The 27,106-nt window shown below is 44.0% G+C and overlaps 2 protein-coding genes across 4 annotated transcripts in view; one reads left to right on the plus strand and one right to left on the minus strand.

Moving 5' to 3' along the window:
* The window catches only part of DOCK7 (dedicator of cytokinesis 7), a 95,095-nt gene that overhangs the window by 45,005 nt on the left and 22,984 nt on the right, over positions 1-27,106 (minus strand). For all 3 annotated transcript variants that reach the window (XM_058809036.1, XM_058809035.1, XM_058809034.1), the window contains exons 5-14: positions 24,665-24,794; positions 24,344-24,556; positions 23,917-24,002; positions 22,286-22,352; positions 20,337-20,486; positions 19,520-19,600; positions 18,321-18,486; positions 17,541-17,683; positions 15,936-16,029; positions 14,048-14,210 (exon numbers count right to left, since the gene is read on the minus strand). In XM_058809036.1, the coding sequence (XP_058665019.1) occupies positions 14,048-14,210; positions 15,936-16,029; positions 17,541-17,683; positions 18,321-18,486; positions 19,520-19,600; positions 20,337-20,486; positions 22,286-22,352; positions 23,917-24,002; positions 24,344-24,556; positions 24,665-24,794 (1,293 nt within the window). The remainder of the gene's footprint in view (positions 1-14,047; positions 14,211-15,935; positions 16,030-17,540; positions 17,684-18,320; positions 18,487-19,519; positions 19,601-20,336; positions 20,487-22,285; positions 22,353-23,916; positions 24,003-24,343; positions 24,557-24,664; positions 24,795-27,106) is intronic.
* Positions 3,550-13,288, plus strand: ANGPTL3 (angiopoietin like 3). Its single transcript, XM_058809037.1, has 7 exons — positions 3,550-4,093; positions 5,170-5,280; positions 6,048-6,165; positions 6,853-6,966; positions 8,120-8,215; positions 9,705-9,965; positions 11,863-13,288. The coding sequence occupies exons 1-7, from the start codon at positions 3,593-3,595 to the stop codon at positions 12,042-12,044; spliced, it is 1,383 nt and encodes a 460-aa protein (XP_058665020.1). The 5' UTR covers positions 3,550-3,592; the 3' UTR covers positions 12,045-13,288.

Genomic DNA, 27,106 nt, shown 5'->3' on the forward strand with positions numbered 1-27,106 from the left:
AGGCAAGTGGGAATTTCTTCCCTCTCAAGTCCTTCATGGTGAATTAAGTTTTGGAATCCCATCCCCACTGGTCACTTTGCCAAATCAACGCTCTCCTACTATTTCAGAGGGGGCCAGGGCCATTTTTGTGACTCTCCTAAATTACTTTGTTCTGCCATGAATACATTTGCTGCTTGATGTTCTTTTAAAATGAAAATGGATATGAAAATTTACTCTAAAATGTACCTTGCTCATAAAACTTTTATTAAGTATTATTAGTGCTTAAGAGAAAGATTTAAGGTATTTGTGAAGCCAGGCTACAGGGTCCCTATATTAAAGGCAGGCTTAGGCAAAGGATTGATTTATGCTGAGGAAAGGGACAGGTTGTTCCCCTCTCCACTGCTTTTCAAGCCCTCATTAAGGGCATTTCACTGGGAAGAAGCTCTTGGTGCTTATGGGATTTAAGATGCACAGATCCCACTGGAACAGGGGATAGGGGATGTTCCCCCTGTTCAGGCAGCCTCCCTCCAGAGGGTTTCCTATTACAGCCATCTTCCCTTTGTGGAAAACTTACATGGAATAAAGGGAAAAAAAGATCAGCTAGCAAATCAGAACGTGGCCCCAAATGGAAAAAAATCCTGCTTGACCTTACCACTGGTCAACTTGGGTTGGAAGCCTGGTTTGGGCTGGAAGTGACGTAAAGATCACCTCATTCCACCCCCTGCCATGTGCAGGAACACGTTCCACTGTCCCAAACTGCTCCAAACCCTGTCCCACTGGCCTTGGACACTTCCTGGGATGGGGCAGCCACAGCTGCTCTGGGCAAACTGGGCCAGGGCCTCACCACCCACACAGAAATTCATTTACTCCCAATATCTAATCTCATCTAAACCTACTCTTTTTCAGGTTAAAACCATCACCTCTTGTCCTGTCACTCCAGGCCACTGTCCCAAGTCCCTTTCCAGCTGTCCTTGAGCCCCTTTAGGCCCTGGAAGGAGCTCTAAGATCCCCCCAGAGCCTTCTCTTCTCCATCCCCAGCTCTCCCAGCCTCTCTTCTACCCCACATCACTAAAAACCTCAGATCTTCCCAACTACACACAGCCATGGAAAGGGACTGAGGCTGAAAAAGTGACAGAACATTATAAATGTCTTGATTTCCATCAATAAAAGTTTCAGGCAGGAGCTGTAAACCCAAGGACTTGTGTTTGGAGCTTATACTAAAATGCCACGCCTAATATATGCAAAGCTTATCCTATTATTTCAAACAGATCTCAAAAGTACTTCTACTTCCATAAAATAAATTGCTCAAGTGCAAAGGCTTCCCAAGCCATGGACATAATGGCACCAGGCACTCCTCTAAATATTTATGTAATATCATTGCAGCCATTTTCCAAAATCCTTCACAAAGGCATTAAAACATTAAGAGCTGCTCCTAACTCTTACAATGAAACTTTCTATGAATGAATTTTCTTATTATGAAAATTTCCCTTTTCAGTAAAACCCAGAGACCTTTTTCTTTGCTTTATTCCTACTATAAAAATCATTTAAAGCCCATATAATCAGGGTCACCCAGGTGCATGAAAGATCTTCAGGATCATGTTTGTTATATACATCTTTTCCTGACAACTCTCAGAGGCAGGATTCCCTCTCAGGGTTTCCAAAGCTCTTGAATTTGATGGTTTAGTCATGCCAGAAGCTTTTCTCCTCTCTGCTTTCCTGTGTCCCACTTTTCTTCTGGACTCTGGGACTGTTGTGACATCTAGGGGGGCTCTGCAGTGAGTTTAGCACTGTCTGACTTCATGGCCTTGGCATTAATATGGAAATGTGCTTGGCACCTAATTAGTGCTTCATTAATATTTGACATCAGGGCCTTTGGCTGCCTCTTCCCTTTGGAAAACAAACCTTTCCCAGGCAGTGTCATGCCTGACCAGCACAGGGACACAAGCTGCAGAAACCTGGTACAATGTCTGATCCCCAGTTGTTTGGTCATTGCTATTTCTTCAGTAACTCCCTATATTTTTAGAAAGACTAAACCAAGAAGAAAGATTTTTGGGGGGTGATGGGGTTAGGAAGAATTCAAAATAAACCAGAAAGATTTCTTACATGAAATAGTTAAAAAAGAAAATGGTTCACGTGAAACCACACAAAACCAGAGTCACTTAAGGACTGTGAAGTGGATTGAAGAATGTCTATACATTGGTTTGGGGTTTTTTTTGGTTTTTTTTTTTTATTTTACAATCAGTTCTTCAAGGCTTACAGCTCAAAATCCCTGTGTCAGATGCCAGAAAAACAATTCAGAATTGGTTTTTTTGAAGGAATACCTATCAAAGCTGGGCCTGATCATCTCCCTGCTTCTGCTCTTTTTCCATACTCCAGGTACTCCAGTAACTCTGATCCCAATCATACCGGCACAAAATATTCCCCAGCAATTAATCTGAGATCTAAAATATCTTCACAGTATTTCATTGTGAATGGGAAGGTCACCTGGATATTACCAACTCCTAACCACACAAAAAATCCAACACATGAGGTAAAAATTTCAGTTGTTAAACACTTTTTTCTACAGATGCTTCATATCATACGTGCATATGTACATCAACAACACAATAAAAATCCCAGGGGAAGAATTTCTAAACATACAAGAATTTGGCAAAAACCTGAAAACTCTCCAAAGCACATTGTGCAATATTTGATTTTGATTTCTTGGATTGCTATGAATGAGTCCAGAAAGAGAAATACCTTTGACTCACACTGAAATACTACCCAAAAAACTCCTTGTTTTCATGTAGAGACCCAGTGCAGAACTGGGCATTTATTTCAGAGCACTTGCAGCCTTTCTTTATGCAGTGTGAATCTTAAACAGCAAAAAGAATGCTAAGGTGAGAAATGCAAGCGAGGTATTATTTATCTCACCCACCTCTGCAAAGCAGCTCTTAAAAAATAAGTTTTATATGGTGTAAATTACTGCACAAACCTTAACACAGCAGAATCACATCCAGGCAATCTCTGGACCTAATTCCCTCTTTCTCACTTAATCTGGGCTCGATGACAAGTAAATCCACTGCAGCACAATGAGTTACATCAGAAAGCGGCCTGAGATGAAAATCAAGTTGTGTGAATCATCTGGGAATATTTTGCTCTTCCACAGCTCATCAAGGAGCTTCACAACCTGAACATCCACTGCTCTCAAACACAGAAAAATCCTTTCACACTCCTGAAGCAATAAAGGGAACCAAAGAACACAAACAAGGAGCAATTTAAGCCCTTACCCAGATTATGACCCAAAATTAACCTATTAGAAAGAGTTGTGTGAAAAACACCGCATCATCAATAACATTTTACACCAGAAGGCCTGGCAGATGGAAAAGTTCAGAACCAGTTTAATCAGCAACGTGCCCGTCTCTCAATTTTATCTTCCCAGGTGCCAACCTACATTCAGGAGGGGTTACACTCGTTCAAACACACACAGCTTAATGATCAACCCATGCTCTGCCTCTCCTAAAATGAAAAGGAGTATAAATAGATCAAGCTCTGCAACCCAGAGCAGCCACAGAGCACGAGCTGTCACTGGGAAAAGCCTCTGCATCCTGAGCAAAGAGAGCCAGGAGCAGGAATGATGAAGATCATTGCAGTTTTACTGCTCCTGGCCCCGCTGGCTCTCCCAGCTGCAGCTGACAAGGATTTTTTCTCCGTGGGTTCTGCCGCATCTCCCGAAACGAAATCGCGATTTGCGATGCTGGACGACGTCCGAATCTTGGCCAACGGGCTCCTCCAGCTGGGCCATGGCCTCAAAGACTTTGTCCACAAGACCAAGGGGCAGATCAATGACATCTTTCAGAAGCTCTACATCTTTGACAGGTCCTTTTACGAGCTCTCCCTGCAAACCAGCGAAATCAAGGAGGAAGAGGAACAGCTCCGGCAAACCACGGCCAGGCTGCAAATCAACAACGAGGAGATAAAGAACCTCTCACAGGAGATGAACCTCAAGATTGAAGACCTCATCCAAAACAAAATCCAGCTGCAGGAGCAAGTGTGGGGACTGGAGGACAAGGTCACCAAACTGGCCATTTTCCAGCCTTCGGTGCAAGAGACAAAAGAAATTTCTTCACTCAAAGTAAGTGACTTGTGAAAGGCCCTGACACACTGAGCCAAAATACACTGCAATGCCATCACCAGAAATTGTGCAATAGAAGCTCGTGCTTCCCCTTGCTCCTCACTGCAGTACTTGTCTGATTTTTTGAGGAAGAAATCACTGTAATAACTTTAAAAAAATCACTGCTTTACTCTGACACAGCGTTAATTTTGCAGTAAAATTCCCCAGAGAAATCAGTGAAAAAATGTGAAAATATAAAGCTCTGTATTATTTTCAGTATTGATTTGCAAATTGATTTTAAGGAATTTTGTCATCATAATGATAAAAAAGTTTTGCAATCTGGAAAATTATGAGACTCCCAAGCCCATGGGTTTGTCATCACCAGCTCATCCCAAATCAATGCAGTGGGAACTGCCTGCCCAGTGCAGAAACAGGCAGCTTAAACATTTAAGAGAGGGACCTTTATAGCACCTGTAGGACCTCCAGAACCAAAGAACCCTACAGGTAATAATAAAATTAATTATGTTAATCATGCAAGCAGTTAGGTGGGTATAAGGTTTTTAGAGAAAAGGAAATATTAACTGTATTTTGCAGGAGAATAAAAAGGCCAAGCAATTTGTATGGGAACATACTGGATGTTTGTGTCAAAGCAGAAAGATGAATCCTGATCTCTCAAATCCCAAGCTGATACCCTTAATGCTGGGTTTTTTTCCCTTTTTTAATCTAGTTTGAATCAAGGGCTGATTCCACAGAACATAATTGTTCTGGATGTGAAATGGGAAGGAAAAGAGCAATTTAAAAAAGGAGTCTACAAAGCTGCCAATAGTTTCTCTCCATAAAATGGGTGTTCGCTCCAGAAGCAAAGCATTTTGTCATTTTAGAGGCAAAGCATGCAAACCTCTGGAGCTGGACTTTGATGATCCTTGTGGGTCCCTTCCAGCTAGGGACATTCTAGGATTCTCTGGAAAGGGAAGGGAATATTCAGTGGTTTGTGCCTCTCAAAACTGGCCCAAGGATGAGAGTTACAGAGGCAGCACCATTGCTGAAGGTCTTCTGCTGCTCCTAACCCTCTTCCATCCTCCCCTCCCTGCCCTCAGGCTTTTGTGGAGCAGCAGGACAATGACATCAAGCAGCTCCTGAGGATCGTGGAGGACCAGCACGAGCAGCTGGACAGGCAGCACAACCAGATCATGGAGCTGGAGGACAAGGTACAGGAGCCAGCCTGCTTCTCCTTCCATCTCTCTGACACTGAGGGAGCTGAGGTCCCACCCTGGGGTCAGGCACCCCTTCTTGAGTTTGGGGTGCAGAGGAAGGTGGCACCATCCTGAGGTACCTGTTCTGGGGAGGAGCTGTGGCCAACAACAGCTGTGAGACCTTGTCCTCAAAACCAGGCTGCTGCATTTCTGACTGCTCATTTGGGGTTTTTTTCCTCTTATTATCTATCACATTATTGCTCCTCCATTGGTCTGGAAGTCTCATTGCTCTCTACCTCTTTCTTAATTTCCAAAATCCACTCCCAGAGTGGAAGTCCAACATGCATCACTGTAATACAGTACAACCAGCATGATCAGGTTTCATTTATTCTGAGAGAAAAATGCATTTCAGCCTGAGGAACTGTGGGTTCTGTCCTCCTCAGCTGTTGGCATTATTTGTCTAAGTGATGTCACCTGAGGAAATAAGCTAATCTGTTTGCCCATTAATTATTATAAATAAGTTAAATCTGTTTGCCCATTAAGGCGCACCACAAGAGAAGGGGTCATTTCCTCCCTCCATGAATCCTACCCTGCCACAGCTGGCAATCCCACACCTAAAATCCACCACCATGGAGCTGCAGTTATTTTTATGTGGTAAATCAGGTGTTCCAATTGGGTCACACTCACAAGAAAAATTATTCTCTGCATGACATTGTCTTGATCCATGCACTTCATCATTCCAGAGCCTTGGGAAGTTAACAGTGTCATTGTGGCTCTTCCAGCTAAACCACATCGAGCTCCTGGAGCTGCTGGAGAATTCCTTCCTGGAGGAGCAGCAGGAGGCAGAGCCCATCCCCTCTGCTGTGCACAGGCCCACGGCTGGGACACACAGAGCTGATGGTGAGACCCCATCTGAGACTGACTGTAGCATGTGCTGATTCCCACCACCCCTGGGACAGCCCTGGGTTGCTTTGTAGGAGCCAAAGACTAAAAGGAGAAGATTTTTATGTTATGCACTGGGCTGTGGGAAGGAATTAGACTTCCTTCTTTGGAAAAAATGTCATTATCTATTTAGGCCCACTCCAGCTGTGCTTGTCTCTGGGGTGACACACAGGAACAATGTCCAAGAATGCAGTAACAGGATCCATTCCCCTCTTGTAAACATGCTGTGACCATGCTTTTACCCATGTCTCTCTTGTGGAGCCTGAGCAGAGAACTCATTTACTCCACATTGGCTAATTACAAGATTTAGGAGTCCTTTCTTTGAAGTTGAAAGGCACTGATGAAGTGTAGCAGTGAGCATGGTATTTACTAGGAGCTTTACAAGGGGTAGGAAAGCCCATTTGCCAGAGTCTAGTCTTAGGCCTTAGAAACTTTCCAAAATCCTCCAAACTGAAGCCCTGCCTAACTTAAAAACCACAACCTATGCACACCTTGGCAGCTGCACTACTATGCCCAAAGCAGTCTGTCCATTCCATGATGTTTATTGTAAAACAGAATTACCAGTATGATCATTCCCATTTTTTCCTTTATCTCTCAGCTCAGCACATCCCAAGCAGGATTTCTAACAGGTTGTTTGCTCCCCAGGTTCTGCTGCTGACTGCACTGCCCTCTACCACACTGGGGTGCAGACCAGTGGGGTCTACACTATTCAGCCCAATGGCTCAGAAGCTTTCAATGTCTACTGTGAAACAAAATTTGGTAAGAGCTGTGCCAGCAACAGTCTAATTTTCACACAAGTATCTTCCTCTAAGCCAAACAACTTTGTCTCCTCCCAAAGTACACAAAAACTTATGATTCATGAATCTTCTTGATTTCTCTTCGTGGCCTGTCTGCTCTAAGTTAGGTTTCCTGTATCCTGCAATCTCTTATTACTGCTCCCATTCTTTACTCCCCTCTTGTTTATACTGAGGAAATGACATTCAATCATGTGACATAAATTAAGGATATCCAAATTCCAAGCCCCTTTAGCTGTAGGCAATGAAAATGATCATTATAAAACCCATTACAGGACAACCATGAATGCATTTCCCAAAGAAAAGCAAACAGCAAACAATTTGCTTTTACAAAAGTAGCATTTTGTTCATTAACAGGCTGTGCTTTAGACTGAGCTGAGCCAAACTGAACCCAGAGAAGTGAGTCCTGGGATGGGATTCCTGTGCCATGTTTGGGTGGCCCAGCAGCCAGGAACACAACTGCCACGTCACCTTCCTAAGGAACGCAAATTTGTTCCTTTTGCCACGCACAGCTTGGCCAGTTCCCTCATTCCCTGGTTGCTCTGCACCCCCAGAGCCGCTCTGTGCCTGCCCCCCTCTCCCTTCCATGCCCTCAGAGAGCTGGGGAGCGCGTGGGGGCACCCCACGTGTTTGGGTGAGCACACACAGCTCCCAGGGCTGCCCTCTGCACAAAGCTGCTCTGCTGCCATTTGCTGCAGCAGCTGCACTGAGGGTGTCATGACCTGGCTCAGGGAAGCCCCTCCTGGAGCTGCAGCTGGACACAGCCCCAGCACTCAGCCCTGCCCTGCCAGCAGCCAGCCACTATCAGCAGTCTGACCCTCTGAGCCAGTGTCTGGGGCTCTTATCTCTTCTTTATCAGTTTCTCTGTCTCTCAGCCCTCATAAACAAGTGAAACCCAGTTGAGGCAGCCTGACAGAATAATTCTGTGAGAGGAGGCACCCCGGGTGTGGCCAAGGACACCTGAGGGGCCCTGGGCTCTCTCCAGTTGGGCTCATTTGAATTCCCTTCATCAAGACCTCAATTAACTCATTCTGCCTCAAAATGGGAGCACCCCAGAGCACACTCAGGGACAGGGAATGAGGCCAAGGCCCAGCTGTGACTTAATTTCCTTTTCACAGGCACATCCTGGACTGTAATCCAGAAGAGAGTGGACGGATCGCTGGACTTCAACCAAACTTGGGATGCCTACACAAATGGTTTTGGTGACCTCAATGGTAAATATTCCTTTTTTTGTGTGTACCAATTGATTTGAGAAGCTGGATATTCTTACGGAAAGGAAAGCAGACTAAACCTGCAAATAATAGCTGACTGATTTATTGGAAATAGCAGGAAGTGCTTACTAGAACACATAGCTTGTGAAATTCTCAAAGACATCCCCTTCAAATGTGTGTTTAGAAACTGAATCAAGGACAGAATGCTTTAAACACTATTTCACCAAGATTTTACTACTTATAAAAGCATCTCCCAAAGCATTTCAAATACACACAAAGGCAGACCCTCATGAAGCTGCTGTCACTACTTTCTCTGAGCCTTCCTGCAATCCTGTTACCCTGAAAACCACATCAATTTTTGCAGCCTCAGGAGAGCCCAAGGCTGTGTGTGCTCCCCTGAGCAAACACCTCAGGCTTCTCCAGAGTGGCCAATCCCCTCCATGGCTGGATAGGGTGAGGAAACACCCACGTTCCCCTGTTAATCATCAACTCCAAGGAATTTGTAGCACCAAGTGCTGCCCAACAGCCTCCTCATCCAGAATCTTCTCCGTGTTTTTCTCACATGAGATGAGTGATCTCTTGTTTGGGAAACAGTCTGACTTTTTAAGCATAGCACAGATCTAAACCTCACCCAAGTGAGCAGCAATATTGACTTATTTCCATTTCTTTTATAATAAAGAGCTGCTGGATCTCAACCTTCCCCTCAGCTCTGGGATAGAAGTTCCCAGCTGTAAAGTTTATCTGATCCCGCTGGATGCTTTAGTGGCTCCTTGATTGGTCTCCTAATTCCCAAATACTGCACCAAAATGTTTTCAGTGTTGGATTTTACAGAGAATTTCACTGCTCTCAGCCATGTCCTATTCAGTGCTCTTCTGAGGAGATAAAATAAACCAGGTTACAGCTCCTAACCTAGAAATTAGGGAGTATTTTCTTCAAGCATCTTGTGGTCTATGGCTTTAAATGCTAGCTGTGTGCATGGCACTCACATTCAGCCCCACTTTGTACATGTGGCAATTACCTGTGCTCATTAGAAACTACTTAATGAATAAAATATATGGAACCAATTAAACTAATGATCAGAAATTCCAGCAAAAGAAAAATTCCCTTTGTACAGGAACCCAGTTTGGTTCTGCAGCTCTTTCCTCCCAAAATGCAACAATTGCCATTAGGTTTTATGTATGTCACTGGTTTCATTTGTCACACATTCCAATTACACACCTCTTAAATGTCTCCAGCTCCCTCTCAGAGTTCCACACGAGGTGGGAAACTTAAAAGGGGGAAGCTCCAGTTCATTTAGAACTCCTGCTTTTATTGATCATCAGTGTGCAATTAAGCAGAGGTAAACAAAAAGAATGTAGCAGCAGACCTCTGCAAAGATCAACGGTCCCCAAGACTCAAATCACTGATTTAATTAAAGCAATTAATAAAGCCTTTTAAATACTGTATCTTCACACACACTACCTAAAACCATCTCTTCCCTCCAACTTTGCAGAGGAATTCTGGCTGGGCCTGAAGAAGATCTACTCCATCACCCAGCAGGGGAATTACCTGCTGCGGATCGAGCTGCAGGACTGGAGGGGGAACAGGAGGCACATCGAGTACAGCTTCAGCCTGGGGGGCCCCAGCACCAACTTCACCCTGCAGCTGGCCAGGACGTCGGGCAGCATTCCCAACGCGCTGCCCGAGCACGCCCGGCTCCGCTTCTCCATCGGGGACACGGCCGGGGGCCCCAGCTGCCCCCAGAGCCACCCAGGTACAGCCCCGGGCATGGGAGCCGTTCTGCTCCGCTGGGAAGGGGGGCTAAAGCTCATCCTGGGGGGCTCAGCCTGCAGAAAAGGAGACTCAGGGGTGCCCCCATCACTCTCACAGCTCCTGGAAGGTGCCCGTGCTCACCTGGGGCTGGGCTCTGTCTGCAGCAGCACTGACACAGCCAGAGCACACAGCCTCGAGCTGCACCAAGGGAAATACAGGCTGGAGAGCAGGAAAAGCTTTTTCCAGAAAGGTGATAAAGCTCTGGAATGGCTGCCCGGGGAGGTGGTGCAGTCCCCATCCCTGGGGGTATTTAACAAAGCCTGGATGTGGCACTGGGTGCCAGGGTTGAGTTGGGGTGTTGGGGCTGGGTTGGACTCCATGATCTCTCAGGTCTCTTCCAACCCAGTCATTCTGTGAATTCTGTGAAACCCTGATGCCTTCCACTATCCTAGGGCACTCCAAGCCCCATGCAGCCTGGCCTTGGACACTTCCAGGGATGGGGAACCCACAGCCTATCCAAACAACCTCTGCCAGCCCCTCACCACCCTCACAGGGAAGAACTTCTTCCCAATCTAATTTCTTCCCAATATCCCATCTCATCCTGCCCTCCTGTGCAAACAACCAACACCAGAAACAGAACAGACAGCCCAGGATGAAATAACCCCAGGATGAGATTCCAAACTCTGAAGCAAAGGGCTGGCCCTCCTCTGATGCCTGGTCTGGTGTGACAGGCCCAGGTTGGGATGTTTAATCCCTTTTTGCAAAAAACTTAAAGACAAACTGACTTCTAGCTCCATTTAGGCTACAACTCTAAAGTTATAATGAGTGAGTTTCCATTCAAAGGCAGATTTTAGCTGCTTGTCATATCCATATAATATAATCACTCCCAAAAGAGCAAGAGATGCAAGGCTGAGGCCATTTCTCTTTGGAGATAATTTGGTTAAAGGGTTCTTAATTAAGAACCCTTAAACCCTTTGTAAATCTCTGATTTACAAAGCTTTTATGTTTGCCAGTTTATAGCAGAAAGCAAACAACTGAAGAAGCAATTAAATGATTGAACCACAGGAGACAAAATTGTCCTCCAGCCACCTGCTTCATGCAACAAACACTTTATACATCATCCCAGGCATTCTTGAAAATTGTGGATGCCTCAAAGAATGCCAAGAGGAGCATTTTGTGTCCAGGGAAGGGCCCCTCAGGACAAGGACATTGAGGGGCTGGAACATGGCCAGGGAAGGGAATGGGGCTGGGAAGGGTCTGGAGCAGCTGAGGGAGCTGGGCAGGGGCTGCAGAATCCCTGAGGAGCTGGGCAGGGGCTGCAGAATCCCTGAGGAGCTGGGCAGGGGCTGCAGAATCCCTGAGGGAGCTGGGCAGGGGCTGCAGAATCCCTGAGGAGCTGGGCAGGGGCTGCAGAATCCCTGAGGGAGCTGGGCAGGGGCCCAGCCTGGAGCAAAGGAGGCTCAGGGGCCCTCGTGGCCCTGCACAGCTCCTGACAGGAGGGCACAGCCGGGGGGATCCAGGCTGTGCTCCAGGGAACACGGACAGGAGTAGAGGGAACGGCCTCATGTTACACCAGAGGATCTTTAGATTGGGTATTTGGGAAAATTTCTTCATGGAAAGGGTTGTCCAGCCTTTGGTGGCGGAGTCCCCATCCCTGGAGGGATTTAGAATCCAGGCTGGTGTGGCATTTGGTGACATGGCTCAGTGGTGGCCTTGGCAGTGCTGGGGAATGGCTGCACTCAGTGACTCTGGAGGACTTTCCCAACCCAAACAATTCAGTGATTTGGGAATCCTGGGTAGATGCCAATTGGGCTGGAATTTAGGGTCTAAAGCAGATTTATGCTGCAAAGAGGAGCTGTTTACTCTGCCCAGACTGACATGCCCATGTTTCTCCTCAGGAGGCTGGTGGCACAGTGAGTGTGAGGAAACCAACCTGAACGGGAACTACGTCACACCACGGTCCAGGGGGAGGCTGGACAGAGGAAAAGGTCTCTACTGGAAGCCTAAGAAAGGAAGATACTACCTGCTCAAGTCAACCAAAATAATGATCCACCCAACAGACTTAAAAAGCTTTGACTGAGTGCTCAACCTGCTGCATTTGAACTCAGAACAAACACAATGAACTTCACCACACCAAAGGACTTGATGCTGTGTTTACCAACAGATGCCAAGTGCCAATCCATGCCCTGCATGGAATTCCTCTAAAGCATAAACCTGAGGCATCTGAGATGGTCTTACAAAATGTCTGGTGAGTTTTGTCATTCCCTCAAGCCCCAATGTCAACGTGCTGCAACTTTGTGTGGAGCTTTTCCTTCCTCACAGTGAAATTCTAATGCCCAGGAGCCAACCTGTCACACATTGGATAATATTGTTTGGGGGAATGGGTTTTCAGGCTGTGCATTCCTTTCTGGGTTGTGTAGTAGGGAAAACAAAAAGTGTTTTCTGGGATTAAAGGGCTGGCAAAACCCTACTGAAAACATTTAGGAAAAGAAAAAAAAAAGAAATTTTGTTTCTTGAAGTAACTAATTGAATGTTTGGTTCATGTTTTTGTTGTGGAATGTTTCAGGAGCAAATGAAAGATGGGTAATTCCTCATTTTAGGGCTCTGGGTATTTCCAGGAGTGTAGCTGAGGCCAATCCATGCTCTCTGGAGCTGGTGTGTCACACACAGGGGGTCAGAGCAGCCCTGCTCCTCTGGATCCCACAGATCCCACAGGGAACTGCACAGCTGGGGCTGCCCACTGCAAGTGAGGAGCCAAACTCACTGAAAGGAGGAAGAGATCTGCTCTCCTCACCTGAAATGAATCACAGCCAAGCCCTGTGACCTTTCAGTCCAACCAGCTAAGGAATTAAATAAACAACCAAGTGAGCACACACCAAAACACATTTCACTTAGGGAACAGCTGCTCCAATGGGGTCAAGGGTGCCAGCCCACAAACCCAGTAGGCACAGGGCTGCTCCAGCTCTTGGGGACACTCACAGCTTGAACTTCAGCTGCAGAACACAGAGTGCCAGCCTTGGGCTGGCCCTGCAAGTGCTGACTGACAAAGCCCCAGTCCTGCAGCTCCCCTGAGTCATATTGACTTGTTTATCTTCCCCAACAGTGTGGGGTTTTCTATCTCAGCACAGGAAATGGTTTTGGTTGTCATTTATCAGAGTGAAACCTCATGAACAGAATGTGTTAATTACAGAAATTCTACAATAAAAATCCTTTTCCTTCTCATGGGTTTGTAACAGGGATGAGATCATGTACTGTTGCTTATTTGTACTGGTTTACTGTAATGTTAAATTTCCTATCCAATAAATAAATAGACTAATAAATAAATGGCTGAGATTTTTCAAAATACAGAATATGGAACTCAACTAAACCCCTCTTATAAGCTTTGATTTGTAAAAACCTGGTTTGTATCTAAATTTAAATAAAGGATTTGCTAAGTTGGTGAAATCACTCAGCTGATGAAGACAATTCCACCCAGCCATGTAATGTCCTCAAAGATACTGTGAAAAAGCTTTAAATTAATAATGGTACATAATGAAAAGAAATCTGGCTCCAGCCTGGATTTTGTTATAGAAAGATTATTGTTTCCCAAAATATTTAGAGAAATTTCCTATTTTTCAGGGCTTCAGAGGATTTTTTGTCAAGTATTGTAAACAAAGAAATTGCTTGGCAACCAAAATGGAATATTAACAAAAGGATTATATATTTTCTCTATTTCTATCCCTCATTTTAAGGAAAAAAGAAGTCACTGAAAGTGACATAAATTAATAAAACCAGTAGGAGAATGGTGACTTTAACAAAGAAAAAAAAAAGACTACATAAAACTAGAAAGAATTTAACCAAATAGAGAAACCTGTGTTCTTATTCACAGCCAAGTTTGATGCAAACCTGTGTTCTTATTCACAGCCAAGTTTGTCCCTCCCCAGCTGAGCCTTTTCCCTGTGTCAGCCTGAACCCTTCCCATGCCTCTGGCACAGCTCCTCTACCCATCCACCAGATTTTGCAACAAGCCTGCTGATAAGGGAGGAATTTCTACACTTGCCAGTGTCAGGCCCTGGAAAGTGAAATGGATTTCAAAACTCTGACCTGTATGTGGTGTTTGGGACGTAGACATCCCTGGCAGGGAACTCCAGGATTTCTCGTGTAGGTCTGACTCTGCTGTCTGGGTAAAGCTTGACCTGCAGCAGCTCTGGGGTTAGGCAGTAGTGGGGGTTCTCTGGAGCTGGAGAGATGTCTATCTTCAACTGAGCTGCAAGAAGAAAGGGGTTTTATTCATTCATAAATAGAAACTAATTTTTAAAAGCATAATTGTGCTTTCTTTCTTCAGGTTAATATCCTATATATTCATTCATTGACATCCTATATATGAATTTAATAAACCAACAAATGATAAAGTACAGCTGAAGTGGATTTGTTAACAAGTGTCAGTGGATCAAACTGATACCTAAGGCAACTGGGGACCAGATAATAAGAACCAACAGAAAATATGCACTCTAACAAGGCACAGATTTTTTTTCATAAGAAAACTGGGGAAATGCAGTCCAGATAAAGCTCCTGGGAGGCCCAGCTATTGTTACACACAAAACTCCATCAAAGGAAAGGTTGAAAAACCCTGAGATTGGTCAGGGTACAAACCAGAGGTGAATTGGGTGAACTGATCACAACACTCAAGTGCTTGGAAGGTTGTGGCCACATGCCCCAGTCACATTAATTTGCAGCATGATAATTTTGCAAAGTTTTGTTAAAACCTAACCTGACTGCAAGGCAAACTGAGAGCTGGGGAGATGATCCAAGGAAGAGGCAGGATTGCTGTCCGTGGAGAGCTTTAAGAGCAGGTTAAGTAAATATTGTCAGGATAGCACAGGTCAGGGACCAGCTCCACTGAGGTGTGCCAGGGTTCCTATTCCCCCTTCTCAAACAGAGGTGGAGCCTGTTCCTGTTACCCAGGAGAGAGATCTCCTTTGGGATACAGAGTGGGAAACAGAGGTTCCTGTGTTTGGCGGTTTGGGGTTTGCATCCCCCCTCACAGACAGCACCCTGAGTGTGCCAGTGACCAACCTGCCCCATCCCACCTTCCGTGCTCCTGCTGCCCAGGGACTGCTCTCAAGGATTTCCAGGATTGCCTGGAGGAGCAACTAACCAAACACCTCAACTTCTGAGCCCAGGAGGGCTGGCTCTGTGGGAACTGGAAACCAGAAACTTCCTCAGACACTGAAGGGTTTGATTTACACAGAATCACAGAATGACTGGGTTGGAAGAGACCTGAGAGATCATTGAGTCCAGCCCAGCCCCACACCCCAACTCACCCCTGGCACCCAGTGCCACATCCAGGCTTTGTTAAACACACCAGGGATGGGGACTGCACCACCTCCCCGGGCAGCCATTCCAGAGCTTTATCACCTTGCTGGAAAAAGCTTTTTCCTGCTATCCAGCCTGTATTTCCCTGGACACAGCTTGAGACTGTGTCCTTGCAGCCTTGGGAGAAGCTTGGATTGATGTGAAGATACAACACATAGACATTAAATGGAAAATTCATGGACTTATGTTTCTATAGTTGTAAGTAAGAATATGCCTTAAGTAAGAAACTGTAATGATAAGATGGTGAAGGGTTTATAATGCAGGGGTGTGGTCGTACAAAGCAAGTTGAGAGTTTAGAAATTGTAATAGAAGTACTTGTGTGTACAGATAGTAGCCGTGGGGTAAAAGTAGAGGTAAGTACTTCAGTGCAGTAGAAGTAAGTAAAGGGGATAGGTTAGAAAAGCAAAATACACCCTGTGGCAACTGTCCATTGGGTTAGAAAGTTATTTATTGCCTTGTAACAAAGAACTTGTGACTACTTTGAGCTATGGCAAACAGCTTGCTCCTTTAAAGTCTCACAGCTGTGAGGCTGATGTTTATCTGGGCAGTAAATGGTTCTTAGCCCCACGGTGGCCCCATTCCCTCACTAAAAGCAGAGGCAGTGGCAGCTGGGTACCTGTGATGGGCCTGAGCCTGCGCAGCACCGACGAGGGGCGTCTCATGTCAGCCAGGAACTTGTACAGGTCCTCGTCGCTCAGGCGATCCCCCTCCTGCTCAGGGGTAAGATTTGGTCACCCAAACACCCTCCAGGGCTGCCAGAGTGAGCAAAGCCTCCCACCCAACAGGCTCTTCCCTCTGGCACCCACCTGTGCCCTCCCAGAACAAGGTGTTACCATTAACGTGTTAAATTACACTTCATTTCTCCCTCCTTTCCCCTTCCTCCATCCCTTATTCATCACCCTGACAGCTGCAGGAACTTTTAATTGAAAGCCTTTTCTCTCCCCATCAATATTATCTTTTTCCAAACTGGAAATGGCTGCTAAGAGATTTCCCAAAAATACCCATTTTTTAGCAAGTGTAATAGCTTGAAAAAGTATCTGTCACTCAGGTGGTGATGCTCATTCCTTCTCCTCTGCCCTTCCTTTGGGATGAGCCCACAACAGCCTTGTTTTTCAGGAAAAGTAGGAAGTGCAAGGAGTCTGTTGTCAGTCTTCCTCATGCCCCTTCTAATAGCTCACAGTTTTGCTAATTTTGGAAATATTACAGAAAATGGGACTCTGCCACGCACAAGCAGAAGATACCTGAATTTAAAGCTAAGAAACCACAACATAAAGGAATACAAAGAAGCTAATGGAAGGAGGAAAACACTGGGTAGTGTTCAATTAATTATACTGAACAGGAGAAAAGGAAGATAATAAAGAATCTGAAGTTTAAAATCTTAAATTAATTTTTGGGAGTTTTTAAAGGACAAATTAAATAAAATGATCTGTTTCAAAGTAAAAATAACCTCAACAAAGTAAATAAATACATCCTTTTGTAAATCACTACTAACTTAGTGATCAGTTTTTCCTTAACTAGGTGTGACATTAAGCAAATCTTAGAAAATTTTCAGCTCATTACTTTTTGCTAAGCTTAACTAAAAACTTTATTCCCTTTATTCATGTTTTCCACTGTTCAGGAAAATCCCAAGCTCTCACTAAGGGGAGCTGCCACCCAGCAAAGCAGCATCAGAAGCAGAATGCTTTGTTCTCCTCAAGGATCCCTGGATGTGTTCAGGGAACTGATGTTAATCTTAAATCACTCTGAGGAATTGGAGTCACTACTACCAGAATTAATATATTATATAATATTATGTAATGTATAACTTAGGAATTGGATTCATTCTAAGAATTAATATATATTATATAGAATTATGTAAAGAGGAGGTTTAGATCAGATATTAAGGAGAAATTGTTCCATGGGAGTGTGGGCAGGCCCTGGCACAGGTGCCCAGAGCAGCTGTGGCTGTCCCTGGATCCCTGGCAGTGCCCAAGGCCAGGCTGGAGCACCCTGGGACAGTGGAAGGTGTCACTGGATGGGTTTTAATCTCCCTTCCAACCCAAACCAGTCTGTTATTCCATGATAATTGGTAAATAAGATAACGAACTCAATGCTGCTCAAAGTCTCCCAGCGACTGGGGAGCAGAAATCGAATTAATCACAAATTAATCACCAGTGACCTCACACCATCCAATCCCCCTGTCCCAGAAATAACTCCTAGGTGGGACACTGCCCTGCCAGACCTGTTTGAAGAAGTTGGTCACTGTCAGGGTGGCTGGCCTGAAGCTGCTCAGGTTGCAAGCCTCGTCCCCACTCGTGGTCCTCTCCAGGGAGCGCCGCCCGACGATGCTGGAATTGCGCCGCTCCGACCACGACCCTTTGCGTTCTGCCAAACACAACAGTGAGGAGAAATCAAAAATAAAGCAGGAAAACTACAGTCCAAGAGCCTACTTTGCTTCCCAGCAGGATTCCTGGGGAAGGAGAACTCCTTCCTTCAGAGCAGGAGAGGGAATGATGCCATGAGGTGACACAAGAGGGGGTTCTGCTCAGGCAATCTGGAGGCTGTGGAGCACAGCTGATCCTGCTCCCCTCCCAGCCACCTCACCCCAGTGCCTTCCTGCTGTTATAAAAGTCCTTATCATGCTGAGATTTATGTATTTCCCTTGCTCTGAAAGATGATGAAGTTGGCAGTTTTGGGGATGCTGCAGAGCAGTTTCGGATGAGCTATGTGGCTCGCAAAGATTAATCCACTCCTTTGGAAAATGTTCATCAGCCTGTAATGCTCCCTCAGTCTCACAGGCCTGGTTTTAAATAATATAACAGATGGTTTGCTAGTAAAATCCTTGAAAGATAAATCCATTTGTTATCATGGACTTTTCTGGTTTAGTTCAACCATGACCCCAGACCATCAGAGTAGGGGAGGAAAGCAATAAAAGGAGCAACAGCAGCTACAGGATATGAATCAAAACCTCTGGATTTGCCCACATTGGTTCCCTCCTGCACATTCCCTCCTAGTCCTGTACCTCCTGTGCCAACTTCAACTTCTGTGGAATCTCTTTCCAAGCTGCCAGCACTGCTGACAATGTTCATGAGGTGAATGGCTGTCCAGGCAAAAGGCATCCGGTACTTCCCCAGTCTTTGGCAAAACTGCTCTGCCTGGCCCTTCAGCTTTTCCAACTTCTCCTTGTTCTGTGAAGAAAATATTCACTCCAAGAGGTTAAAAGGAGAGGAACAAGAACAGAGGTTCATTCAGTAAATCAGTGAGGGATGATGGTGTCCTTTCTAACTCCCAATGGTTTGTGTTTCTGTAGCACCTTCCAGAGGAGAAGCACCAAGTGTTGGGAAAATGCAACTTCTGCTTCCCAAAAGAGGCCACCAGAGGACACTCAGAACAGTCTTTTATGCTCCTAACCCTCCTGAACAGCCTGGGAAATCCCAGTGATCCTTCAAGAAAACCTGAATTTTCCCCTGTGAAGTCTGAAAGGGCCTTTCCTAATGTGATTTTATGCAGGAGGTGCTCAGATCATCTGGAGTTGTGTGGGAAACTCAAAACACTCCTTAAATAAGTACTATCATACTCATTTTGTCAAGGAAAAAAAGGGAATAAAAGAGGATTTTTCCACAGCTCTGCATATAAAAGAGCAATTTTTAGAGCTTTAGGGTGGAAATAATTTATTAAGAGGTTGATTAAAATGAACAAATGATCCAAGCTTTTGGGAAATGGAGAGGCTGGGATCACAAGAAGGGCTGGAGCCTCTGCTCTGCCCTTCACCCAGCCCTCATCATCACTCTTTGATCCCCACCTGGCCCAACCCACCTGCACACCAAACTGGGAACCATTCTGGAGGTGCTTTTAGAACCAGGCAGAAGGGATGGGGTTAAACTGCAGAAGCAGTGGAAAAGTTGAATTTTTTACTGCAGATTCCCATCCAAGGCTGCCTTCCCCTGACCCAGCTGATCCTTTGGGACAGGGAATCACAGATGACTGAGTTTGATGGGAGCCACAAATCTCCCCTGACAGCCACAAAATCTGCTGACCTTTAACTACCCCACCCCAATAAGGCATCAAGACTCAAAGGTCTTTGGCTCTTTTTTGGCCTTTAGAATGGGATTAAATTCCTAATTAAAAATGGATCCTTTTAAAGACAGGAACAGGATCAAGCATCCAAGGTAAAAGAAAATTACTTTAAATTTTTTATCCAAACACCAAAAAAATTCTTACCTTTGCTGCATCAGATTCTTTAAAAATCATGTAAGGCTCTGCACACTCCCCAATATCTCCCTGCTGTAACACTTTTTCCAGCTGAGAAGGGAAAATGAACCATTATAAGGACGTGGATCCAGCAAGGATTAATAAACTCAACAAGCACAAGGAAGGAAAAATTCTTCCACAAGAGCTGGAGCCTGGTGAGTCCTTGTGTAAGAAGCATTTCCTGCAGAACCTTCACACTGCCTGTGATCTGAAAATCTGCTTTCAACTCCCCATTTGACCACAGGGTGATTTTTACCCAGGGTCCAGCCAAAAATCTTGACTCAAACACCCACCTGAAGGAGCAACATTTGTGCACTCATTGAACCAAAGGAGAGAACAGAAAATAACTTTTATCTTTCTGTACTTTATCCCAGGAGGGACCAATGTTGCATTTTATTTCAGTTATGGATCTCACTCTCTTGGCAATTTCTGCCCTTAAACACATCTGAAAATCTGGCTGAGGGGCGTGTATCCTTTTTGAAATGAGATTCAGACCAATAGATATTTTTAAATCACTGACTTATCTGTCATTTTAAGGAGTCAGCACATTGTTTGATATGAAAACCAAGGTCAAGCCCCAGAAAACTGATTTATATCATCAAGCAAACCTTTGTGCTCTCTCCAGCTTCAGTGCACTGAACTGTTGTTACAAAGGAACTGAAGTGAGAATATTTGAAATAAAGCAGCACTGTTTACACTTTTGAGAACAGAATTTCTATTTTACTTTAAATAAAAAACAAGAGACCACAATAATTTCATAATTTCAATTTTCCCTGGCATTTCTTACCTTTATTACTAGAAAGACATCTTGGGATGGGTAGGTGATAGAAAAGATGGCAGATCTGGCCAGGGTGGAAATAGCAGCAGGGGGGACATGAGGCCGAAGCATTCCCTTCATTTGCTCAGAGTTTAAATCAAAGTAGAAATTCTCTGAAATCTAAGGCAGAAATTGGGTCATTTCAAGCATAAGTTATATCTTTATTTTTTTGTAAATTCTTCATGAACAATTTTAAATTGCTTTTAAATACATATTAAAAACTCCTTGTGTCAAACCATGTACGAAAATATAAAAAAAATGTGTAGTTTCAAGCATTAGTTACATATTTTTTTTGTAAACTCTTCATGAACAATTTTAAATTGTTTTAAAATACATGTTAAAAACTTCTCGTGTCAAACCATGTATTAATTAAAATAAAAGCCTTTCTGATTAAAAATCAAGGTAGGACAGTAAGAGAGGAAATGGAGGAAACAGCACAAATAAAATTATAAAATTTCCTCCATCTCCTCTAAGGTGTGCAGCTCCACACAGGATTAGGAATTACCATAGCATTGTTAGCCATCAAAATATCAAAATAGAAGGAAAAAAAGAAAAAATAAAACCCCTTGAAAGACAGACACTGAGCCTTCTACCCTGAAACAGCAAATCCTTGCCTGCAAAGCTTCAGAGCCAAAAAAGATGTGAGCAGGTTACCAACACCAGAGGTCACTAAAGAACTTACTATGTTAGAGCCAAAAAAGGAGTAATGAGATGATAAAATTGGCTTATGAAATGTGATTTAAATATTAAACAAAGTTCACATAATATTCCACATACTCTCATCTACATAACTTAAATCTCAATGCATTAAATTCAAGTTTTAAAGAGATAAATGTCAAAATGCATATTTTTAACATTTTTCTCTCCACTACTGCTAATATCTTGAACAAGGAAAACTAAGAGAGTCTTTAAATATTAAATACAGAACATAAATAGGTGAACAAATGTATTTTCCATTTCCTATAACTTAGATCTTGAAAAGACTCCTCGGTTTTGTTTTGATTTTAGCAATTTTAGCATGCCTGACTTTCTGTGCATTATTGAAGTGTTGCTTGGACCCATGCCATGCTGAATCACCAAAAAGAGATTAAGAAAGTCATAAAAACCTAATCCAAATAAAAGGTTTCAGTTACCTAAGTTCTCTCTGGGGAAGAGACTTTTGAAAGCCAAAATTGGACTACATACATACATACATACATACATACATACATACATACATACATAAGTGTGTGTGTGTGTGTACATATAGATATATGTATGTATATGTATATATAGAAAAATGTATGTGTATGTATATATATATAAAATATGTATGTATATACACACATATAAATACATACATATTTTATATAAAATATGTAATATCTTTATATAATATAAATATATTTATATGTATTAGTTTATTACTAATTTATTTATATATTCATTTAATTTTGAATATGATATATTTATATATTATAAATTATTTACATAGTAAATATATGTATATACATACATATATTTATTTTATATATACATATATATAAAATAAATATATAGAGAAACACATATGTAAAGATATGTATGTATGTATTTATACACATATATATTCTTATATATATATATATATATATATATATATACACACATATATATATATATTCTTTTATATCTATATATATTCTTATTTCAAGCACTCACATATTAGATAAGATTTTTAGGAATGTATTAAATCACATATTAGATAGTATTTTTAGGAAATTTTTATACCTCAACTGCTTTACCAAGGAGAACACACAAGATGGTTCATGAAATGCCTTCATAATTCTTCCAACCTCTATGTCACTGTCCTCTTAAAGCTCTGCCATCACAATTAATTCCTCCATTATTTGTGTTGAAATTTCAGTGGAAATGTCACACTCAAGTAATTAAAAACCTACCTTCTTCTTTTCTTTGACATCATACAAAGCCAAACTTGCAAAAATGGGCTCAATTTCTATTTCAAATCTTGAAAGAAGGAAACACAGAATCAGTTTGACTTGCATTTTGTCAGAAGGAATGACCAACCCTGTCCCCAGATCCTCCCTGGGTGATGGGCACTGAGCCAACTCCAGGGCAGCTCCTGCTACCAAAACCCCCCTTAGAAAGGTGCCAGCTCTTCACAGTGGCTGTTATCCAGTGTTTATGCAAATTCCAACACTCCCAGCAGGAACACTGACCCACCAAACAGAGCTGAACCTGTTGTCAGAACACCTCGGGAGTTACAGGAATTTAAAAACATTCAAAACCTGTCCGTGCCCCGCAGTGAGCAGGGGCTGAAATGCCATTTTTGTCTAAACAGCCTCCCCACAAAACCCATGTCCCAGCCCTTGCAGGGAGCTCTCAGCTTCAGCCTGGAACTCCTCCTGCCAGCAGGGACAACACCACCAAACAGGTGTTTTCTCCAGTTTTGCCACAAAGCTGAGATTAACCTGGAAATAACCCTGCTTAGGTCATCTGAGCTTCCTCCCTGGGGAAAATGTCCTTGTTCTGTGCCACTGAGATGGCACAATCCTGGATTACATCCCAAGCACAGGCTCACAGATCGCCAGGTACACAAGCAAACATGGAGCTGGGCAGATTTGCTATAAATTTGCAGTCAGCAAGAGATGCTTAAAGAGCAGAAAACATTAATTTCCAGCATCTAACTTATTTATGCTAAAGACACCCTGCTTTGGAGGGAAAGCTGCACTGCTACTGCATATTATGTTGTTCCAGTTCATAAAAGGCTGCAAAATCAGTTCATCTCTATGGCTATATTAGGTCCTGGAGTACTCTACGAGCAGGAGAAATGTCCCACACATATATCTCAGTTATGAGCAGCAACTGGAGCTCTCTAATAAGAAGGGTTGACCTAACTGAGGACACAGAAGATGAATACAGCAGTGTGGAAAATCAGTTTTGTACTTTATTTCTCCAAGGGAATAACAGTAAAATTTTACCTTGTGTTATTAGAGAAGAGTTATAGGCAATGAACCAGCTGCAGGTAACCCTATATTCAGGAGCTCCACTTCATTAAACTTGTTTAACAGGTTTCTATTCCTCCAGTTAATGCTTACTAAGTATATAAAGTCTTCACTCTTAAAGGGACACAGTCAAGGTTGTTGAGCCTAAACTTTGGCAAATCTTTGGCTGTCTTTATGTGTTTAAGGCTCGAGCATTTTTAATCTTTATATTTAATCTGACATTTCCTGGTTAGGGAGGGGAACAGCAGTGAGTGGCCAACTTGAGAGCCCTGGGGGAGCGTGGTGAAGCCTCGTGTCATGTGCCAGTGACAGGGAACAGGTAGAGCAGGAAAGCAGCAGGGAGACAAGCCAAGGGAGGAGGAGATTTCCTGTCCCATCAACCTGCAGGAAGTCTCGAAGGTACAACTGTGTTACTCAAGCTTTACAAAATGAACCTGGAAGCCCAGGACCAAACAATGCAATGACCCTTCCAGGGCAATAAAGAAGACAGTGGAGTTATTTCAGATGCACGTGGATACAGCAGCAGATTTAAATTCTGAATTTGTGTCTGTTGGAGTGGTACTTACTTCAGGGACAAACACTTCACCAGGAGTCTTTGGCCAAAGTGTTCTTTGGGTACTTCAGGGACACTGAGTCTCTCTATGGGCTCCTCCTGGAATTAGAGACACAAGCCCTGTACAAACCACCAGCAGAACCAGGAGGCAAACACATCTATCACTTTTTCCTTTTAAGACACAGCACCAAGTTAATCCAAGGCTTCCCAGCACGGTGCATTCATCAGCAGCTATAAATATGCTAAATTAAATCCCTTTAATGTTCCTACATTCCTGGGGATTGCATAACCAGAAGGGAAACCCAATCTTCAGAAAGTAATATCTATGGGCAAGACAACATGCTGGAAAACACAAAATAGCTGCAGTTCTGCATGTTAAACACAGGTGATCTTAAATCCTTTAAAAATCTGGCAGACTGGCAGCTTTCACACAAAAATACCTCATCGGGTGCTGGGTGTAGTGCAAAAAGCTCCTTATGCCTGCCAGACTTCCTCTGGTCCTCGTTGTGGTGGTCGATCTCCTCGTTGGGGGTTCTGTCCAGCAGGTTGGGGAGCAGGGCATCGGGCTGGGAGTTCTTGAGGTCGAAGATGCTGCAGGCCCAGCTGCCCCGGGGCGTGTCGTCAATCGACATTGAGCGGCGCTTCAGGTCGTCCTGAGAGCCAACAAATTAAACCAACTTCTAATGGGAAAAGGACTGCACTTTTAAAGCAGCACCATAAATTAGGTTTTATGCAGCAGGGTTTTTTTAAAGGCACATTACTTGTTCATCCTGGTAGCTGTTGCCATCAGGAGCTTCATCAGACTCGAAGACTTGTTTGGGGAGCCCTTTTTGCCTCTCCTTCTGTTTGTCCAAGGTGTTGGGGTTGAACCCAGTTCCCAGCTTGTGGTACCTGCAAACAGAGGATTTCAACCACGTTCTCAGCAACCCTTTTGAGCCCAACCCCAGGAGCAGCACCCCAGAACAAACCCAGCATTGTCAGCGTGGGTGCTCCCGAGGCAGGAGCTGCTCTCTGCAAACACAATTTCCAGTCAGCTCCACTGGAGCTGGGGCACCATCCAACAGCCACTATTCCAGCACTACAATGTGACTCTGTTCATCTATAAAGCCACTCTGGGTGATGTCAAAAGGAGGATTATCAAGGGCCAATTAAAGCTGCTGTAAAATGTGCCATTGTGATGCCAAGCTAAAAACAGGCCGGGAACACGAGGGCTGAAGGCCAGTGGTTCTGCTGGAGCAGGAACTGGCCTGGAGTAATAAAATGATTAACTGGAAAACCAAAACAGCAACTCAGGAAAATCCTGAGCACCTCTGGAGAGCAACTTTCCAACCCTGACTAAACCAAGTGTCTTCACACAGCAACTCTGTGAGGAAAGTGGGGCCCTCAGAGCCTTCCAGAGTGTGAGAGCTCCTGCAAGTGAACATGCTGCCTGCTGGGCTGACAGGAGCAGATCTCTTTGATTAACAAATTTTTGGGTGCCAAATGGCACCAGGTCTGTATTTACACACACACACATGGGTAGAGGCATGGCCTCCCTGCAACAGTCACTCCAAGTCAGTTCCTGGGATCACAGCAAGAATGAATTGTTCTTACCATGCCCTGGCACTAAAGTTACCACAGAGGGATGCTCCAGACATGGGAAAACCATGGAAATGCTAGCAGCAAATAAAGGAAGGGAAGAGAACAAAGGAGGAATGCATTTTCCTTGCTAGGCTGTATTTCCTGAGAGCTGGACAACAGGATCTGTATAATCCTCAGCTGGATGTCTGCATTTCCATCACAGCTCCACCAACAAGTGCAAATTATCTCTAATTCACACCTGATTCCTCACTCTAGCACACAGAAATTATGCCATAAGCTTGAATTCAGAATATGCTAGTGGGTTTTTTTCAACATCATTTTCCAATATCATTAAAGGATTTATTGAATGGGTGGATTTCCCTGCTTCAAAAACATTTTGGTTACAAAAAAACTGGAGGCAGAGATGGACATAAAGATTATTTCCCCTGGGGTGGGGAAGAAAAGGATGGAATGTCACAAGTCAGTTCAGCAGTTCTTCCAAGAGGCTGGGGTTTGTGCCCCTGGAGCCTGCCAGAGGACTTGGGACCATCCAATGGGATGGATTAAGAGGAAATTGTTGGCATCCTTACTTGAAAAACAATTCAGTCCTTCCCAGCTGAGCTTTTGGGTTCTTCCCCTGCTCCAGCAGCAACTCTTCCACTCCTACCCAGTGCACTGCCATGATTTTATCCAAGCAGAATGTGCTTTGACTCTCAGAGGACAAAACCCCACCAAATAAAGCTCATCAGAGCAGGAATCACAGCCAGGAATTCCAGGTACCCATGGAAGTCACTGAGAAGCCAGGGATGGGTGGCTGGGTGGGCCACACTGCCCAGGTCTATCCAAGACTCTGCTGCCAAAGCTGGGTGGGAGCTAATAAAGCATCTCTCTCCCTCTTGGGTTTCCTTCTGGGTGGGTTTTGGTTTTGGTATGAGATTACAAAACACTTTTTTATTAGGTCACATTAGCAGTGCCAAGCACATGCTGAGCATCCCTGTAGTGACTCTCAGGACAACATCAAACCAGTGAATTGCAGCAACTGCCACAAGGGCAGAGCTGGAGCTGCAGCCAAGGCATCTGTAGGTGATGCTCATCACATGGATCACTCACTCCCTGACAGCAGCTCTTGAACTCATCAGACTTCCAAACATCCAGAGAGCCCCTGCTCCAACTGAGCCTCTCAGAACCCTTCCTGCTCATTTGCATGGAATAACCAATGCATGCCCATCCTCTGAGCTGCTAACTCATTAGGTAAATGTTGTGATGGTACAAATATTAACAATTATTTGTCTGAATGATGTACTTTCCCCGAGTCTCTCTGGGAAGCAATGGAAGCTGCAGAGGGCACATTGTCTATAGTGGTGACTCCTCATAAATCACTGCAGAATTAATGCAACCTGTCTCTAAAAGATGGAACAAAGGAACAAACAAATGCTGAAAGTAATTTTACTTGTCCACACTTTCTAATTGTTCTGCCATGGTAAAGGAGCAAGTGTGGACTGAAATGGTCTAGATTTTCCAAACTGCCCCAAAGGGTTTTGATGAAAATTGGAAAGATCCGATTTTCCAAACACAAAGCATCAGTTCAGCTGGACCGGGCAACAAAAAGCCACAGCACATGGAATCAGCAGCCAGGACAGTAT

The sequence above is a fragment of the Ammospiza caudacuta genome, chromosome 7 (genome assembly GCF_027887145.1).
Source record: "Ammospiza caudacuta isolate bAmmCau1 chromosome 7, bAmmCau1.pri, whole genome shotgun sequence".
Classification (NCBI taxonomy): Eukaryota; Metazoa; Chordata; class Aves; order Passeriformes; family Passerellidae; genus Ammospiza; species Ammospiza caudacuta.

Coding starts and splice junctions, on each gene's coding strand:
- ANGPTL3 (XM_058809037.1), top strand. CDS start 3,593: ATGATGAAGATCATTGCAGTTTTACTGCTCCTGGCCCCGCTGGCTCTC. Junction 5,281..6,047: donor TCATGGAGCTGGAGGACAAG/GTACAGGAGCCA, acceptor TGGCTCTTCCAG/CTAAACCACATCGAGCTCCT. Junction 9,966..11,862: donor CTGCCCCCAGAGCCACCCAG/GTACAGCCCCGG, acceptor GTTTCTCCTCAG/GAGGCTGGTGGCACAGTGAG.